This window comes from Mustela nivalis (genome assembly GCF_964662115.1).
Source record: "Mustela nivalis genome assembly, chromosome: 10".
In the NCBI taxonomy this organism is placed as follows: domain Eukaryota; kingdom Metazoa; phylum Chordata; class Mammalia; order Carnivora; family Mustelidae; genus Mustela; species Mustela nivalis.
In genome coordinates, this window is record NC_139029.1 from 10155758 (window position 1) to 10174410 (window position 18653).

The 18653-nt window shown below is 44.5% G+C and overlaps 1 protein-coding gene across 3 annotated transcripts in view; it reads left to right on the forward strand.

The window, feature by feature from the left end:
* Positions 1-1340: 1340 nt before the first annotated feature.
* Positions 1341-18653, forward strand: part of DNAJC16 (DnaJ heat shock protein family (Hsp40) member C16) — a 36161-nt gene continuing 18848 nt past the window's right edge. Inside the window, exons 1-6 of one of the 3 annotated variants that reach the window (XM_082685454.1) lie at positions 1341-1540; positions 3643-3827; positions 7538-7604; positions 9029-9368; positions 16135-16319; positions 18260-18364. In XM_082685454.1, the coding sequence (XP_082541580.1) occupies positions 1349-1540; positions 3643-3827; positions 7538-7604; positions 9029-9368; positions 16135-16319; positions 18260-18364 (1074 nt within the window). In that variant the 5' untranslated portion in view covers positions 1341-1348. Of the gene's footprint in view, positions 1541-1579; positions 1701-3642; positions 3828-7537; positions 7605-9028; positions 9369-16134; positions 16320-18259; positions 18365-18653 lie in introns of those variants that run through there. The other 2 variants (XM_082685455.1, XM_082685456.1) reach the window with 2 other exon arrangements.

Consider the following 18653-nt stretch of genomic DNA (forward strand, 5'->3'; position numbering starts at 1 on the left):
GTCTCATCCAGCCAAGGTCTTAAATTCCCCCTCTGCCCTCCCTCCCACCCTAGTACCGCCTACAAAGAAAAAAAAAAAAAAAGAGAGAGAAAACATCCAAAACTGGCAGAAATCTACTCTCTGAACTCGCAGTTTGTACAGCTCACGTCCACATTTCAAAAATAATTGCTCCTGTTTATTGAGCATTTGCTAAGTCTCAACCACTGTGGTAGTCACTTGACGTTGCGTTATCTCCCTTGACTACAGTCCTACCAAAGGAATATACCAAAAAGTGTTCCTTTCACCCATCTTACAGACGGGGCTCAGGGAAGTGGTCTCCGTCCAAGATCCCAGAGGTAGTAAGAGGCACAAGGCAGTCAAAATTTAGACCTGAACCCGACTCAAGTCCACCTTAGAATCCATTCTCTGAGTCTCGAAACCCCAGCCCCATTCATTCGTTTATTCCACAAATATTTGTGAAGATCCTGCCTGTGCTGAGGTCTACGCAGGCACCGAGATCTAGGTGAACACAATAAAGGGCCCTACCCTTAGAAGCTTACATTCCAGTGGGAGGAGACAGACGATGATAATATGAACAAATATAAGAAATAGAAAAAGATAATATAAAGAAATAATAAATAGTGTATTGTGATAAACGCAAAGAAAAATGTTTTTATTTTTTTTATTTTTTTTAATTTTTATTTTTTTAAAGATTTTATTTATTTGTCAGAGAGAGAGAGGGAGAGAGCGAGCACAGGCAGACGGAATGGCAGCAGAGGCAGAGGGAGAAGCAGGCTCCCCGCCGAGCAAGGAGCCCGATGTGGGACTCGATCCCAGGACTCCGGGATCATGACCTGAGCCGAAGGCAGCTGCTCAACCAACTGAGCCACCCAGGCGTCCCAAGAAAAATGTTTTTAAATAACAGAAACGGGGCGGGGGGGATATGAAATCTCTATCTTTATATCCCCCAAGAACCTATATCATTGGCTCAATGAAAGTGTACCTAATTCACCTGTGAGTTCCCCCCCCCCCCCCCGCCCCACATCCCTTTCCCGTGCTGAGGCCAGTCCCTGGCACATTCTAAAGCGGAGCTCGCTTTGGTAGGTAACTTTGGGTTCTAGGCGTTGGGCAAGTCCCTGCCTCTCTCTGGGCCTCAGTCTCCCCATCAAGTATAAGGAGGAGTCGGACTAGAAGGGCTCCCCAAGGTCCCGACCAACTCTGACGCTCTAGGATTCTATGAATAGGGTTAAAGAGAACAGGGACCAGCTATTGCTTCCCCACCCTGGCAACTGTTGCCAGACGAGGGCCATCTCCTGGTAGAAGGGGAAACTCCTCCCTGAATCGGGGAGGTCTTTGGGGGCATCCCATCATGCATCGCGACTTCGCCTCTCTAGGAGGCACGTTTTGGCCTCTTTGGTCACGATCATCCCTTTGGATCCAGCCAAAGAGCGCGCCTCGTTCCTATGGCAACCGCGCCAGGTCCACGCGCAGACGGCGGGTAGCAAGGGTCAAAACACATTCGCAAAGTAGAAGTCGTCGACCCGTTCAGTCCGCGCCTTCGGTGAGCCGAGCCTTTAAGTGTCACGTGACCCCTCCCGCTCGTTCCCGCCCCCCTCCCCTCCCCAGGTCCCGGCCAGCGCTGGTGCGGACCGGAGGCTCCCGGCCCGGCGGACTAACTGGAGCACCGACGCCGCAGCCGGTTGGGCCGGTGCCCTTTCCCGGTAACTCCTTCCCGGCGTGACGCGCGGAGCCGCGGACGCGGCGGGGCCGGGCAGGCTCGGGGATCTCCCGTCAGTTCCTCCTCGTTCCCGGTTCCCCCGGGCCCGGGGGAAACTGGGAGCCGACAGGGCCCTGCCCAGGGCTCTCGGTGGGCGGCGGGGGAGGCGGCCGTCTCCTGGAGGGTTGCGACCTCCGGCGGGAGCTCAGACCTGGAGCGTGCCTCCTGGAGCCGCTACCTGGACCGGGGGATACTGCCTCGGGCGGTAGCCTACCTGTTGGGCAGGTGGTTTCCTGCCCCGAGGCGGGCACAGTCGAGCTCGAGACTGCCAGCCAAAGAACTTCACAGCCCCCCGCCTCTGGGGCTGCTCACTGGAGGCGACTGACACGGTGGAATAAGGCAGCGATTGCACTGCGTGATAGGAAAAATAATAAGTATCACTTTCTGACTGTTGACCCTATGTTCAGTAAATCCTTTACATACATTTAACTCCCTTGTTGATCCTTTCAAGGTGGTACTGGTGGTACTAATTCACCTCCATTTATTAGTGACACTGAGACTTTGCAAGTTTAAGTAAATTGCCCAAGGTCATAAAGTGGTGGAGGACAGATCCCAATATGAGTCTGTTCCAGAGCCTGTGTGCTTAACCAATAGCTACCTCACCTTCCCGAGTTTCAGCGCTCTGTGCGGGGGTTTTATAGGACAGAATCGGTTATAGGTTGCCTTAAGAAGAAAGAGACTGATTTGGTTTAGGATTTTTGCTCAGTTACGCATGCAGTCCTAAAAATTGGCCATCAAATGGGTCAATTTTGTGAGCACTCCCAGGCACTATTGAGACTTCCGCTTGTCAAAATGCACCGCTGTTAACAGCTTTGCCTTCCTTAAGTCAGGTGTCACATTAGACACTTGAACCATAAAACTTGAGTAATTCATGAGAAGTCAAGATAAATATGACCCTTAAAAACTCAACGTATGATAGAACAAAGATCATACTTCTGGACTGTAAATGTCTGTGCCACACAGCACTACCTTGTTCATTAACCAACCAGGATTCTTTCTGAACCCACAGTGAATTCAGTTATGGCACTCCCCAGACATGGATCGTTAACATTTGAAGACCCTGCCTGGTCTACAGCTTTTGCATTAACCTCCCTTCACATGGAAAACTAAATTTTTTCTCACCAGCTTTTCCTCATCTTTGGTCTCTATTTATGACAACTGTATTGCTTATACTTAAAGAATATCCTTAAAGGATATAAAGATACTTAAGTATCCTTATATACTTAAAGAGTATCCTCCCTGGGTTTTTTGTTTTGTTTTGTTTTTTTGGTCCAGTGGGTGTGGTGAGAAAGAATAGATTTGGGATACACAATGTCATAACCATCTTTTTTTTTTTTTTTAAGAGTATCTCTCTTTCCTACTTGTACTTATTTAACCCCAAGAATGTCACAGCTATTGAGTTTCATAGTTTTGCACCTGGCAGATCTTACAGTCTCATGAATTTATATAGCATGTACTCAGCGAAGTGTTCTTAAGCCGCTTATTTTTTAAATTTAAAGTATTATTGTCAGACTAAGTGAAACAGTGTGTTTGAGATGTAGTTGCCTTGATTTTCCTATGTATGTTTTCCCACATGGGCTTATCATTTCTTCATCTCATTCATTTCCAGTCATTTCTAAAGCTTTTCTAACCCAAGGAGTCTGGAAAGTTGCTGTTAATTCTTACTGCTCATCTTTTCATCTATAATAGTTCTTACGTGTGGCATATTCAAAAATAGCAGCAAGATGGTTGATTTTAAAAGCCCTGGTCAAACAGATTGACACTTTTCCTGCCGAAGAGCTTTTGTTTGTTTTGTTTTTCATCTGTATATCTTATCCTTTTACCTAAAAAAGTAAGACTGTCCAGGTTTCTACCACTGAAACTTATTGCCTCTTCAATCATTTCAGCTCTGGAAAGGAAGAGAAATGGAAGTGAAAAAGTTGAGCATTTCCTGGCAATTCTTGATAGTTCTGGTTCTGATCCTGCAAATTCTGTCTGCGTTGGATTTTGACCCATACAGAGTCCTAGGGGTCAGCCGAACAGCCAGTCAGGCTGATATTAAAAAGGCTTATAAGAAGCTCGCCCGGGAATGGTAGGTGAAACAAAGAAATAGCAGTTTAATATAAACTAAGCAGTTTTAGCAGGGGAATGAAGCCTAAATTATGGTTAGCTTTTATTTGTCTCTGTTTCTATGTTCAGTAAATATGCATCTGTCTAAAATATTTTACTGGGGAGAACTAATGTTCATGTTATTCTATAATTTTTAGTGATGAGATCCAAAGCTTGTGTTGCTGAGAAACCCCTTTTTAAAAATTCTTTGGTGTAAAAGATTACCCTAGATGCTGCTAGCATATTGAATGTTAATGTAAAAGAGAGCTTTAGTTTTAAAATATATATGTAATCAACCATAGGTCAGGTAACCATCCCCACGCTGTGTTATTCACAAAGTAACTCTTTGTAAGTGTCATTGCTGAAGGGAACATCCTCCAATCCTGTTGTCTAAACTATTTATTTTAAGCTTTCAAGAAAATTTAGAGTAAGAGCTTTTTGCCCTCAGTTTTACAATGTTCAGGAACTGAATACGTTACTCTTAAAAATCATCATTTTATAGAAATGTAGAAAAATCATCATTTTGCCTAGATAGTTTTTGTATTTGCTAAAGAGTATATGTGAATTAGCAGGATAGCAATAAATTTAAAACCTACAGACAGATGTCAGCAGTTTTTTCCACCAATGCTTTGGATGTGCCCAAGGAGTAGAAGCATCTGGATTGTGTAGCTGGAGGGGAACAGCAGGAGGGGAGAGGTTGGGAAGGGCACAGGTGACTAGAAGCTGGGGCGCCAGTCACAGATATAAAAGCAGGTTTGGGATGGGAACGATCATCGCGTACCTACTGCATGCTAGGCTCCCGGTTCTATGTTATTTATCTTATTTATACCTTATAATTACCCTATGAGAGAGGTATGCTGTCCCTCTTACCTGGGGGTAAATCTAGGCTTTATTACCTCTGGGCCCTATAGCTTGACCTTCTGCGCCAATAGGTTTTTTTACTTTTTAATTGCTTTTTTTTTGCTTTTTGATTGCTTTTTCAACTTTTTAATCCCTTACCCATCTGAGTAGACGGAAGAGTGAGTGGGTTAGTGTTGGGGCGGGCAGGAAGTTATGCGGGAGCAAAGCGGCCACGTGCAGATGACATTGCATTCTGTGTGTGCCTCTGCCTGACACCATTATTCTTCAGTGAAAGAAGGAGCTTAGTTTTAAACGGGTTGCGATAAAGGTAAAATGTAGTTTAAAATACAGTGCTTTGAATACGTAAATATTTTAAACCAAACTCCAATCACAGAGAATCCAGAATTCAGTACTAAAAACACAGTCTGATTATGTGTGGCCTCTTTCCAAGGATTCTCTTTACAACAAAATTGCTTTCCACATTGTTTCAGACTCTCGCCTCTTTATATTTAAAGCAAAATACCTAAATCTGCAATAAGTTCGAAAGGTAGCCACATTCTTTTGGACAGGGTACGGGCCTTTGGCAACATTTTAAAAGCAGAAATGATTGCTTGAGTATGTGGGATTTATTAAAATGTACAACTTTGACTTTTCTGTCTTCCAGAGCTGAAAAGGGTGTTATGCTATTAATTAAAGGAGTCATATGCTTCTCTTCCTTAATTACATTCTCTCTAGGAGTCATTCGTCACCTCAGAAGTATAGGGAGTATCATCCAGGGAAAGTCTAGAATTTTACTTCACCTTTGTATTTTCACTGTGTTACTCCTTGTTGCTGTTTTGGTAACGGCACGTTTTATCCCTATAACCATTGGTTTCATTTCATGACGGCTTCATGGGCACTGAAATGAACCATTTCCCCTTCCTTGGTGAAATCATTTCAGGTCACTTTTTCCTCTCAGAAGAACTATGCTTCTCTCCTAATAATTAAGTTTTCACATAGATGCTTTCCCTCTTATCTACACTGGCCCCTCACACCCCAGGAAAAAGGCGTCCTAAAGTTTGATCGGAAGCAAATGAGTATTAACATGGTCAGTCACTGGAACAGTAAAATGATTTGTCTACGACTTTTCTGTATTACTTTTTCTACAGCCAGTAGATACCAACTACAGTATTTTCTTCACTCCCAGGTTTAAGGAACGGGTATCATATTGCGGTTGGTGACATGTTTCCTACATACTGAAAATAGTATTGGGCAGTTCTTTGCTAGAGCCGGATTTATCCTTCCCTACATGTTTGCCACCTTGTGGTAGTGTCCTGCAATTAGGAAAATATTCCTTATAACCTGAAACTGTCTTGTGGTTTCCTCCCTGTTCTCTGGCCTTGGTTTTGTCTGCGTCAGGATCTGTGATTCTAACCCAGCCGCCCTCACAGCCCTCTCCTTGGTTCAGTCTCCTCAAAAGCCCCTTCCAATCCTTCTTCCCCTACCACATTCTGTATGTTCAATCTTCGTTTGTGTGATTGCATCATTTTTCTCTTTTCAGCCTTCAGCCTAAGTCTGAATATCTAAAACATTTTTTTTTTTTATCATCCAGAAACATGCTTTGGAACCACCATCTTGTTTCTTTAAGTCATACTATTTTCATTATACCCAGCTGACCTTTTTTTCCCACTAATATCCATAATAAGAACTAGATAGTTAAGAGAGGAATGATCTCTAAATTCAACAGCCAGCCATTTGCAGTTTATTTTTAGAGAAATCAGAATATGTGGTTTAATTCATTCAAATATGTTCCTGCCAGAATAAGTTGATCAAGTTATAAGTTTTCTTTATTCCAATGTACTTGGTGCTGTTTTTAGTAGTCATTTGCTTCCCGGTGGATGGTTTCTCTTTCCTGAACCTTTGCTAGAGGAAATTTACTAAAAGTTAGCCAGAGTGATTACATAAAGAATACACTCTGTATTAAAGTCTCTTAACAAAAAGAACATTGAAAAATCAGTTGGTATAAAACGCTGACTTAGGTCTTGGAGGATCCTAAGGAAGTAAAACCTAGCCCCTAGTTTCAGGACTTTAAAAATCTCTAAAACTGAAATTGGCATAAACACGAGTATATTACAGAATAACAGAATAATCAATGACTGCAAATGGATACAGTTGATTGCCGGCTATGGAAAATAGCAAACATTATTTCTAACAGAAATTTAAATCACTTTGCATAAACTGCAGATTTTTCTCACCTCTTAAAACATGGGGCCTGGAAATGATTATCCATTTATAGGCAAAAGGCCACCTTAGGCAAAAAGGGACAAGCAGGGCAATAATCAAACTGAAACACTCTCATTTGAACATCAGGAGCCAAATGTTATTTGGAACATGGTTGTCACTAAGCGAGTTCACGGTGTGTCAGAAAAGCTGTTTCCTATGTCTCCCTGACTGATCAGAAGAAATCCCTTTAGATGACATTCTAACGTTGGGATGAACTGCCCCCATCCTAGGAAGAGAAGTCAGCTCTTAGGGCTCAGTGACATTAGCCTGGAGCCAGCTTCAGCAGTGTGTAGGAACCAGGTAAAGACATGCCCACAGCACACCTTTCCTCCGTGGGACGCTGCCGAAATCCCTGGCGCTTTGAAATTGTGCCCTGCTGAAGCGTTTTGGGTAGAAACAGCCAGTTTCAAATTTTCACTTAATCATGATGGTCATGGGAAGCAACTGATTGCTTCTACCATTTATTTTTAAGAAACTGTCCTAACAAAATGGCCTTGCATTCGCCTCTGATGTAGTGAACTGTGTGTACAGGATATTAATTGTATGTAAAACACTGAATCCACGCTCACTGCCTGCCCGTTTTTGTTTCAGGCATCCCGACAAAAACAAAAATCCTGGAGCAGAAGACAAGTTCATCCAAATTAGCAAGGCTTATGAGGTATCGTGTCAAACTTGTGATGCATCCATTAGCTTTGATAAAATACTCTTTAACTGGCCAGTTTTGTAACGACCTCTCCGAGAGGGCACACCCCCCCAGTGTCCTTGACCTAGTTTCTAGATGATGGTAAAGAAAGCCTATTTAGACACATCCAATATGTTGAAATTGGTGCCTGAATACTTTTTCAGCTCTTAAAAAAAAAAAAAAAAAAAGTGGCCTATTTTAAAGGCTTTAATTGGAATTGCAGAATTCTCAGAATTCCTCAATGTAGGTCTCTACTTCCTTTGTCGAAACTTTTTTTTATTTTTTAGGTTTTATGTATTTGACAGACAGAGATCACAAGTAGGCAGAGCAGCAGGCAGAGAGAGGAGGAAGCAGGCTCCCTGCTGAGCAGAGAGCCGGATACAGGGCTCAATCCCAGGACCCTGAGATCATGCCCTGAGCCAAAGGCAGAGGCTTTAACCCACTGAGCAACACAGGCACCCCGAAACTTTTTTATCACATGCTCATCTCAGCAACATATGTACTAGAGTTTATATTAAAGAAAGACGGATGGGCCCGTATTTATTAAAGTGGCACAAGCTTACAAGTACATGGAAACACAAGATTTTCAACAATTTTCCAACACATCCGCTTAAGTAGCTTGGTCTGGAATGTGCACAAAAGAGAAGTCCGCAGCTCCCGTGATTTGTGTCGGGTGATACTCTTCGAGATACAGCGCTTGGCTCATAGAATAGAACCTCATCCTGAAACAGTTTCTCGAATTTTAGACTTCGGAGTTGTTTCTAAGTAAAACAAAGCTCACATGCCAGACCCTGCACTCGGTGCTGTGGCAACATTTTGGTGTTCGCAGCTTGTCCTGTCCTGGTTTGAGTTACACCAACTTAAGTGGCATGACCTAGTCCATTTTTTTTTTAAAGATTTTATTTATTTATCAGAGAGGGGGGAGAGAGCAAGCACAGGCAGACAGAATGGTAGGCAGAGGCAGAGGGAGAAGCAGGCTCCCCACTGAGCAAGGAGCCTGATGTGGGACTCGATCCCAGGACACTGGGATCATGACCTGAGCCGAAGGCAGCTGCTTAACCAACTGAGCCACCCAGGCGTCCCCTAGTCCATTTTTTTATGGTCAACATTATGTTAAGTTTTATTTGCTTTACTTACGTGCCGAGTACTGTGATAACCCAAAATCTCTAAAGCCAAGACGAACACAAGGACTGAAGTCTTTTGGTCTTGAAATAACTGGATGTTTCTACTGAGAGAAAAGTTTCCTGGTATGTTGGCGACTGCTCTCGGAAAGTCTAACCGTGCTATAGCTTTACGTGTCTTTTCTTCCCGTGTCTTCCGTGCTGCTCACAGGACAGTCCTTTGGGTGAAAATTTTTCCATTTCATAGATTTCCTTTTTTTTTTTTTCCTTTCCTTATAGATTCTTTCCAATGAAGAAAAGAGGTCCAACTATGATCACTATGGAGATGCCGGAGAGAACCAGGGCTACCAGAAGCAGCAGCAACAGCGAGAGTATCGCTTCCGCCATTTCCATGAGAATTTTTACTTCGATGAATCCTTTTTTCATTTCCCTTTTAATTCTGAGCGGCGGGACTCCATCGACGAGAAGTATTTATTGCACTTCTCGCACTACGTGAATGAAGTGGTTCCAGACAGCTTCAGGAAACCTTACCTCATCAAGATCACCTCAGACTGGTGCTTCAGCTGTATCCACATCGAGCCTGTTTGGAAAGAGGTAGTTCAAGAATTGGAAGGATTGGGTAAGATCATTTTATTGGCTGGAAGGTGTCTGTACAGAAGAAGGTAACATATCTTGAATTGTATGGGCTCCTGGGAAGAAGGAACAGTGAGATTTCTCTTCAGAAGTTCACATGACTGGGGGTTTTTCCAAGGACACATTTTCAGAGAAAGAAATGTGTCCGCCATTCTCATTTTGCACTACTAATTTGAAGCCTTGACCTAGCCTTGAAGCCTCTGTACAATTTCCTAATATCTAGTTGGGGGAGCCTAATATATAGGAGAAGTTTAGAAATTATTGGTTGAACAAAGCAGCCCTCATTGATGCTCGGAGTTGCTAGAGCTGTCATAACAAAATACCACGAACCAACAGAAATGTATTTTCTCACAGTTCTCAAGGTTAGAAGTCCAAGATCAAGGTGTTGGCAGGTTTGGTTTTTTCTGAGGCCTCTCTCCATGGCTTGTGGGTGGCCACCTTCTCCCTGCCTGCCCATGTGCTCATGTCTCTCTGTGCACGTCTCCGGTGTCTCTCTCTCTCTTTCTGTGTCCTCATCTCTTCTTACAAAGACACCAGTCATACTGGATCAGGGCCCAAGCTGACTAACTCATTTTAACTTAATTACTTCCGTAAAGGCCCTATCTCTAAATACAGTCACATAAACACAGTACTGGGGGTTAGGACTTCAACAGATGGATTTGGGCAAAGAGTCACAGTTCCATCCATGACAGTAATGGTCATGCGTTACCAGTCGGGATCACAGATTAGCCCTTCCTGTGTTCATAGTTACTGCTTGCGCCAGGAAAATGCCAGCGATCCAGGCCAGGTATTTATTTTAACGACTCTTGAACGTTGGAATTATGGAAAAGTGTGTGTGTGTGTGTGTGTGTGTGTGTGTGTTACAGGCATTAGGAGACCTCTTCTTGAGTAGCTAAGAAAGGCCAAACTCAATCATAGGGACCAAGGGCCCGGATGTCTCTGGAGAGAATGTACCCATGAAAACCATCAGTTCGTTTATCCTAAAACAGAAATTTTCAGCCTGTGGTTCAGAAGCACTCCAGTTTGCCAAAATGCTTTCATGAGATTGAGTAAAGAGGTTCTTGGAAGAAGATGAGGAAATAAGTTTAGCACAGTGTCACGCACATGGGGGGCAGTCAGCAGATGCTGCTGCTGGTGCGTAATGAGAGAACAAGAGGCTGAGATGAGCTGGAAGCCCCTGGGTTGAACAGCGTAATGGCGTTTTATGCCACAATAGGTGGTATACTGAAACCTCGTTAACCTCGTTCGTCTAGGCGCCGACATTCAGACCCAGGAGCAGAATAGAAACGTTAAACCAGTGCGTAAGTTAGGACGGCAGTGTGCCTACACCAAACTCAGGTCAGAGCCAATGTTCTTTTTTTTGTTTTTTTCCTAAGATTTTATTCATTTATTTGACAGATGGAGATCACAAGTAGGCAGAGAGGCAGTCATAGAGAGAGAGGGGGAAGCAGGCTCCCCGCTGAGCAGAGAGCCCGATGTAGGACTTGATCCCAGGACCCTGAGATCATGACCTGAGCTGAAGGCGGAGGCTTAACCCACTGAGCCACCCGGGCGTCCCCAGCGTTCTATTTTAAACGTGCCTGGTGAACAGTGTGAGAGAGCAAAGCACAGGGGTTACCTGTGTCCCATCCGTGGGCTTTGGATCCACACAGACCAGCGTCAGCATACGTCCTGCTCCAGCAGGCCCCCAGCTGTGTTCATGTCCGAGCTCTGTCATTTACTATCTTTGTGTCCTTGGACAAATTACTTGACACACATTTCCTCATCTCTAAAACGGCTATAATAATGTAATAATATCAAACCAGATTTGATAACAAAGATTAAATGAGAAAAAATCTGTTAATTTCTAATATATGTTAAACACAAATATAAAGTAAGCCTAGGGAATGGCTGACAAACTAGGCTTTCTGGTTTACCAAAGTAAAATTTTTTTAAACACCTACTTTATAAATTTTTTAAAATCATTTTCAAATACAATGAGTCTGCTTTCTTCAACTCACTGTCCAGCAGGCACTGACTTCTGACTTAAGTTTAGCGAAGTCGCAGAAGGTACTTCGAAGCTGGATGGGAAGCAGAGGGAACAGGGCAGCCAAAGAAACAGTGTCCACAGGAAAGGCAGTTGCAGGATACGACTCGGGTGTAGCTGAGGGGGAGGAAGCAGGAAGAGCTCGCTGAGACCAGGGAGTAAGGAGCCTTAAAGTCCAGGCTCGAGAAGCTGGACTTTATTTTACAGTATGTAATAAGCCAAGAAAAATTATGTCACGGCGGCATGATTTAATCACATCCATGGTTTAGGAAGCTGATGGAGCCGCTTGAAGGACGGATTGAAGAAGGTCGGAAGAGGAGCCTGGCAGGACAGCAACCGCTGGCCTAGAGCAGGAGCAGAGGCAATAGAGAGGTGGACAGGTGTAAGATATTGCAGAGGTAGGGTCGTGGGAGTCGAAGGACCTGGCTCCTGGAGACCATCTGAGTGTGAGAAATGAAGAAAAAGGGAGAGAGGGGTCAGGAAGGACGCTGCATTCTGACTTGAGCCAGTGGACGGCAGACAATGCAGGAAGAGCTGGATTTGAGAAATTGTGCTAAATAGTAACTCCGGTGGGACTGTGCGTGACGACATGAAAATAATGTTAGCTCACATTTACGGAGAATTTGATGTACACCAAGCACAATTACAAGTATCAACTCCTGAGAAACAAGAGCCGTTTAAGGCAGGTGCTATTGTCATCCCTCTTTTACAGACATGTAGCTCATTTGGGGGACTTTGTCAGGGTCCCACAGTTGGTGTTCGGCAAATCTGGGCTTTGAGCCCCAGTAGTCTGACTGTAAGTCCGCGCATCGTGTGCCATGCTGTACCTGTACCGTCTTTTAATGACCTTAAATCTTTGATGATGGAAGATCTTGCTATTCTTTTGGGTCGTCGTGCTGTTTGATTGTAGTAGGTCAGGACTCAAGTGACAAGGATGGAAGAAGCTGAATTTAGATTCACAGAAGTGACATTTACGGAGGGTTCAGTCCATTCCCCCACTCATCCCCAAAGTTCCCTGGAAGGCTGGTTTTGACCAAATGTATTAGATAAATTTGGTTTATAAACCACTTTCCTCCTTGAAACATTTGAATTAGTGAAGATTCCCAACAGCCAAAGTCCACTTGGTTACAGCTGGGTGCCAGCGCGGTGAGATTCTTAATGGCCCCTGTGGCCATTCCCCTGTCCCGGGGAGGCAGCACTACCCTTTCAGACAAATACTGCCCAAAATATTTCTTTCTTTCTTTCTTTCTTTTTTAAGATTTATTTATTTGAGAGAGTGAGCAGGGGAAGGGGCAGAGGGAGAGAGAATCTCAAACAGACTCCACGCTGAGCCCAGAGCCCGACGCGGGGCTCATTCTCACGACCCTGAGATCATGACCTGAGCCAAAACCGAGAGTCCAATGCTTCGCCAACTGAGCCATCCCCTGCCAAAAATATTCCTATTCTGAGTTAATAGGAAGAGCAGACTAGGGCACCTGATGGGCCCAGTCGGTAGAGTGGGTGACTCTTGATCTCCAGGATATGAGTTGGAGTCCCATGTTTTGTTTAGAGATGACTTTAAAATAAAATCTTTCAAAAAAAAGAGAGAGAGAGAGAGAACAGACCATCTTAAATATCAGCGGAGGGGTCTGGGGAAGCTCGGACCTTCTCCCAGAACAACGTAAAGTGCCTGGATTGCCATGGATGGATGAAATAGAACAGTTCTACCCCGGGGGAAACGTGGCAGCTAGTTAGGGGGAATCCACGGCCACACAGCGTGGTAAAGTCTAGTCTGCAGACATAGCCCACGTGTCTGCACAGCCATCCTGGGGAGGAGGACCTTCCACCTCGAGGAGTTTACTGTCTAGCTGAAGAGAAAATCTGTCCCCAGAGAATGCACACTTGGCTTTTGCGAGTACAGAATCACATTTGCAATTACAGAACAATGGAGTGCTGCCGGAGTGAGTGGGGGATGAGAAAGAATGCATGTTCTCATTGTACACTCTCTTCCTGATGGACCAAGTACAGTGTTGGCCGTTAATGTATAACTTATGTAGTTTTTATTGAGCTTCAGTTGTTTGGCATTGTGCTAGGTGCATCGTGAGGATTGTCTATATCCCCAGAGCAACTCAGTGCAGGAGAGACTGTTACTATCCCTGTTTTCCAGATGAGCAAACCGAGGCCCAGGAAGGTTAAGGAACTAATCAAGGCCACACTATCCACAAGTAGGCGTGCTGGGATACAGTCCCAAGAGCACGACTCTAGGGGTCACGGTTAACCACCATGCCTGCACGGCTTCAGAAATCAGTAAAATGTGGCCCTTGCACCAGCAGACTCAGGTGGGAGACACAGGTGAATCATCGCAGTACTCTGTGTGCTCACTGGGAGGGGTGCAGACAGCGACCAGGGTGTCAAGGAGGTTGCAAGTCTTAAAAAAATCAAATACCATTTTAGGGCAACCCAGTTTGAAGAACCCTGCAGCTTATTCACCATGACTTCTCATTGATTTTTTTTTTTTTTAAGATTTTATTTATTTATTTTACAGAGAGAGAGAGATCACAAGTAGGCAGAGAGGCAGGCAGAGAAAGAAGGGGAAGTAGGCTCCCTGCTGAGCAGAGAGTCCGATTCCGGGCTTGATCCTAGGACCCTGAGATCATGATCTGAGCCGAAGGCAGAGGCTTAAGGCACTGAGCCACGCAGGCGCCTCTCTCACTGATTTTTTTGTAAAGATTTATTTATTTATTTTAGAGAGAGAGAGAGAGTGTGAGTGTGAACAGGGGAAGAGGGAGAGAGAGCCTCACGCAGACGCCTCACTGAGCGTGGATCCCGATACGGAGCTCAATCTCACGACCCTGAGCTCATGACCTGAGCCGAAGGCAGAGGCTTTAACCCACTGAGCCACCCAGGCACCCCTATGTTTGGAATTTAATTAGGAAGTCACACATGTGCACAAAGGTAATGTGCACAAAGATTTGTACACAAAGGTATTCAAGGATACCCATTAAAATATTCCTTGTAATAGTGAAAGCCAAAAGCAACTTCAGTATTCAGACTGGCGCGGTTTCCGTGAGCTCCCGCTGCGTGCCACACTCTGGCCTGGTGCTTGGGATACATCCGTGAACCGAACCAGGCTCCCTGCCTTATGTCCTAGCAGGGGCAGACAGACAACAAGCAAATGACAGAAAAAAGCAAAGTGTGTGAGTTGTTAGAAGATGGGAAGTGCTGTGGAAAAGGAAAGTGATCGGGTTGAGGGCGACCCCGTGTGGTGGGGGGAGGTTCAGACATGGTAGCCCGGTGGGCCTCATGGAGAAGGGCTTGGAGTTAGCAAAGGAGGGACCCAGTTCAAGAGATGCCGGGGAGGCACGCAGTCCAGGCGGAAGGAACAGCCAGTGCCAGGGCCCTGAGGCAGGAACATGGCAGCATGTTTATGGAAGAGAAGGATGCTGGGTGCTGAAGCAGTGTAAATGAGGAGGAGGAGGAGGAAAGGGAGGTCAGAAGGGGACCAGGGACCAAATAATAAAGGGCCTGTTGCCCTTCATGTAGATCAGCCTTTACTCTGAGTGAAACGGGAAGTCTTTGCAGGGTTTGGACAGAGGCGTGCCATGATCTGTGTTTATGTGTTAGAGGAGACAGTGTGCTTAATATGTTGAGAACAGGCCACAGGGAGACCAGGAGAGACAGTAACGTTGGGTGGGTGTTGCACAACTAGGGAAGAGAGATGGTGACTCAGAGAAGAACCTAAAGGAAGTGGAGACAAACAGATTCCTGGCGCGTTTTGGAAACGAAGCCAACAGCACTTGCTGACAGATTGGACGTGGGGTGTGAGCTGCGAGAGGTAGAAGATGACTCGGGTCTTCTGTGCAAGGGATAGGAGGGAAGGAGCCCTGTGGGTGACCAGGGGAGGCCTGCGTGGGATGGACTTGGGGGAGGAGAGCCGGAGTGGGGTTTGGGAAATGTTAAGCTTGAGAAGTCTGTTGGGCATCCAAGAGAGGACTCGTCCTTTGCTGGCTAAGAATATTTCATATACCTTGGTGTCTGGCAGAGGACCTGGCTTGCCAGATACCGTGGTTGGAGGAAGGAACAAGGAAGTTACTCGAGCATTAAGTGAAATGAGTATCAGATGCCCCTGTTTTGTTTTTTATATAAGTTGTGTGTCCACACACGTGTTTATGTAAGAAAAGGTACAGATAGATACCAGATTATTAACAGTATTCTATGGGATTTGACTTCTGAGTGATTTTAACTTAATTTCTTTCTCGTTTTGAGAATGTATACTTTCTAATATCTGTCTCTACAAATTAATTTATATAAAATGGAAAATTTATCTGAAGAGTGAGAAGACTAACTTCTCTTGATAAATCATAGTTATTTTTCCAACCATTGCCAAGTTGTTGAACCCTTGGATTGTTTACAGGTCTTTTTCCTTGTGAATAGAAGCACTGTGAGCAGACTGCTTTCTTTTCTTTTGAAGTATTTTCTCACAATCTCCAAAAATTTGAAATAACAGGACTGAAGGATACAAAGATTTGTAGCTCTTAAATATTGCCAGATTATTCTGCAGTAATACAACTGAACCAATTTAGAATATCAGCAATGAAAAAAAAAATGCTCATCGGTCTACTGGGAAAGATATCCTCCCCTCCTAGGTCAAGATTTCAACTGCACACCAAAAACATCACTTAGCAGCATTCCTTCATCTACCATGGGGGCATAAACAAGCCTCATGTAGGTCTTCCACACTTTGCAGGTGTAGGAATCGGCGTGGTCCATGCTGGGTACGAGAGACGCCTGGCCCATCACCTGGGAGCACACAGCACTCCCTCCATCCTGGGAATCATAAATGGGAAAATCTCCTTCTTCCATAACGCAGTCATCCGCGAGAACCTGCGACAGTTTGTAGAGAATCTTCTTCCAGGGAACTTGGTGGAGAAAGTAAGTACCTGGTGGAACAGTAGATTACCAGGTGCCTGGGACCGCTGGCGGCCCTGACCTCTGTCTGTGGTCATCTCAGACCCGAGGGCAAGGTCATGTGTTAATCACTCAGCCAAAATCATCTCAACAAAATCTGTAGGAGACTGAAAATTGAAATAGGGTGAAAGACAGAGAGACTCCGTTCCTGTTAGTAACCACTGGACACACTTTGACAGTGGTGGGGATCTGAGCTGAAGTGACAGCGACTCTCATTTTCTAAACCAAAAATTAGATCAGCAACATGGGATGAAAGATTTCTTTCTGACTCGTGTGTTTTTTCATTTGAAGGTATTTGTCTTATGAAAGGATTCGAATTAGGTTACATTTGATTGTATATTTAACAGTCACATCTGTGGAAAACACAAGATTTCACGAAGTCAAACATTTTTGCAACTTTTCAGAACTTAGCGTAAGGCAAGGATGAGTCAATTTCACAAACAAGAATTGCACTAAAGAAACCAGGCACAAAGAGCACACACTAGTTTATCTTTATACTTAAGAAGCATTTTTCCTCCAGGATCTTAGATTAGGGATCAAAGGAGCTAGAACAGAATTCTTGTTTGTTTTAGCAATTCATTCCTTTAACTATACCAGAGAGAGCGAACATATCAATAATTCCATCTTATTTCCACATGCACTATGCATAGACTGTCCCGCCAGGATTATTATCCACAGAAGAAATACTTGTTGGAGGCTCCCAGAACCATCACAGGTTGTCTGAATGGGTCCTCAAACATTTATGAAATACCTGTTCTCTGCCAGTCGCTCTAATGTTGAGGACTCTTCAAGGAGCTCCCAGTCTAGTTGGTGATTATTTCCATCTGATCTGCCAAGAGGCTGCCCAAGAGAGCTGGGAAAGGCTTCTTGGCAGAAACAGTCCCGGCACGAAGTTCGCCAGGTGAGCAGAGAAAGGGAATGAGTTGCAGGCAGACAGAGGTCCAGGACGTGAAACAGCTCTGTGTGAGGTAGTCACCAGTGAGCAGGAGCGGATTTACTGGCATCTCCCTGCCAGGGCCTCTGAGAGCCCAGCCGCCCTGGTCAGGAACTCGGGCGTCGTTTGCAGGTGCTGGCACCACTGGAGGGGGCTGAGCTGAGAGTGAAATGACCAGATTGAGGTTTACTGGAGATCATTGTGGAAGCGGAATGGAAAGATAAACCTTCTTTAACTAGGAAAAATTTCTAGGAAAAATTTTTATTTATCCATGTTTTTTATATTCTCAGTAGGATTATTTCAGCCATAAACAAGAAAGCATAACAGTACCAATTCACAGGGTAATAGATGAAATCGTGTAACGTATAGACTGAGTGGGTCCCCTTATTCTTTTAAGTCGTTTTAAAAGAGGAATCAACGGCATTCTCTTCCACAGGTTAACAGATGAATAAAGACAGTCTGTAACAGATTAAGAAACATGTCTATAATTCAGAAGCTTGATTTTTTTAATAACATACCCAGTAATTATTCCAGAAAAGATTGTTGATTTCAGTCTGTAGGACTGGGAACATGAAAAGATGAAATCAGTAACTATTCTTTTTAAACCATTTTAGTCAAACAAAGACAAAAAGATAGTAGTCTGCATTTTCTATTTCTTTTTTTTTTAAAGATTTTATTTATTTATTTGACAGAGATCACAAGTAGACAGAGAGGCAGGCAGGTGGGGGGGGGAAGCAGGCTCCCCGCTGAGCAGAGAGCCCGGTGCGGGGCTCGATCCTAGGACCCTGAGACTATAACCTGAGCTGAGGCAGAGGCTTTAACCCACTGAGCCACCCAGGCGCCCCTGCATTTTTTATTTCTTATGAAACAGGGTCTTACACTTAATTGATTTTGTTTCATTACCTCTTGACTATATAATGCACTAGTTGGGAACTGACTACTGAAACCAACTTCCTCTCTTCCATTTAAGGTTACAAATAAAAATTACGTCCGATTCCTCTCTGGCTGGCAGCAAGAGAATAAGCCTCACGTGCTTCTGTTTGACCAGATGCCCGGCGTACCGCTGCTGTACAAGGTATATTAGGTGCGGGGGGAAGGTTTGCCCTTTTTTTGGTGGAAGGACTTGGGGGCTGCTTTTCCTTTTTGTGAGGAAGAGCTTACCCAAAGAGAAATGTGTGAAGACCAGAAATTTGCCTTAACCACCGTGCACTGAGCATGTCCTGATGCCATTACCGTGCAAGTGCGTTCCACACACATACTAGCCTAGGATCTTCGGAAGAGCCCAGGGGTATAGACAGCATCCCTGTTTTATAGACCCAAGATACCGAAGCTCTGAGAGGTTGTATAACCTGTGCCCACGGTGA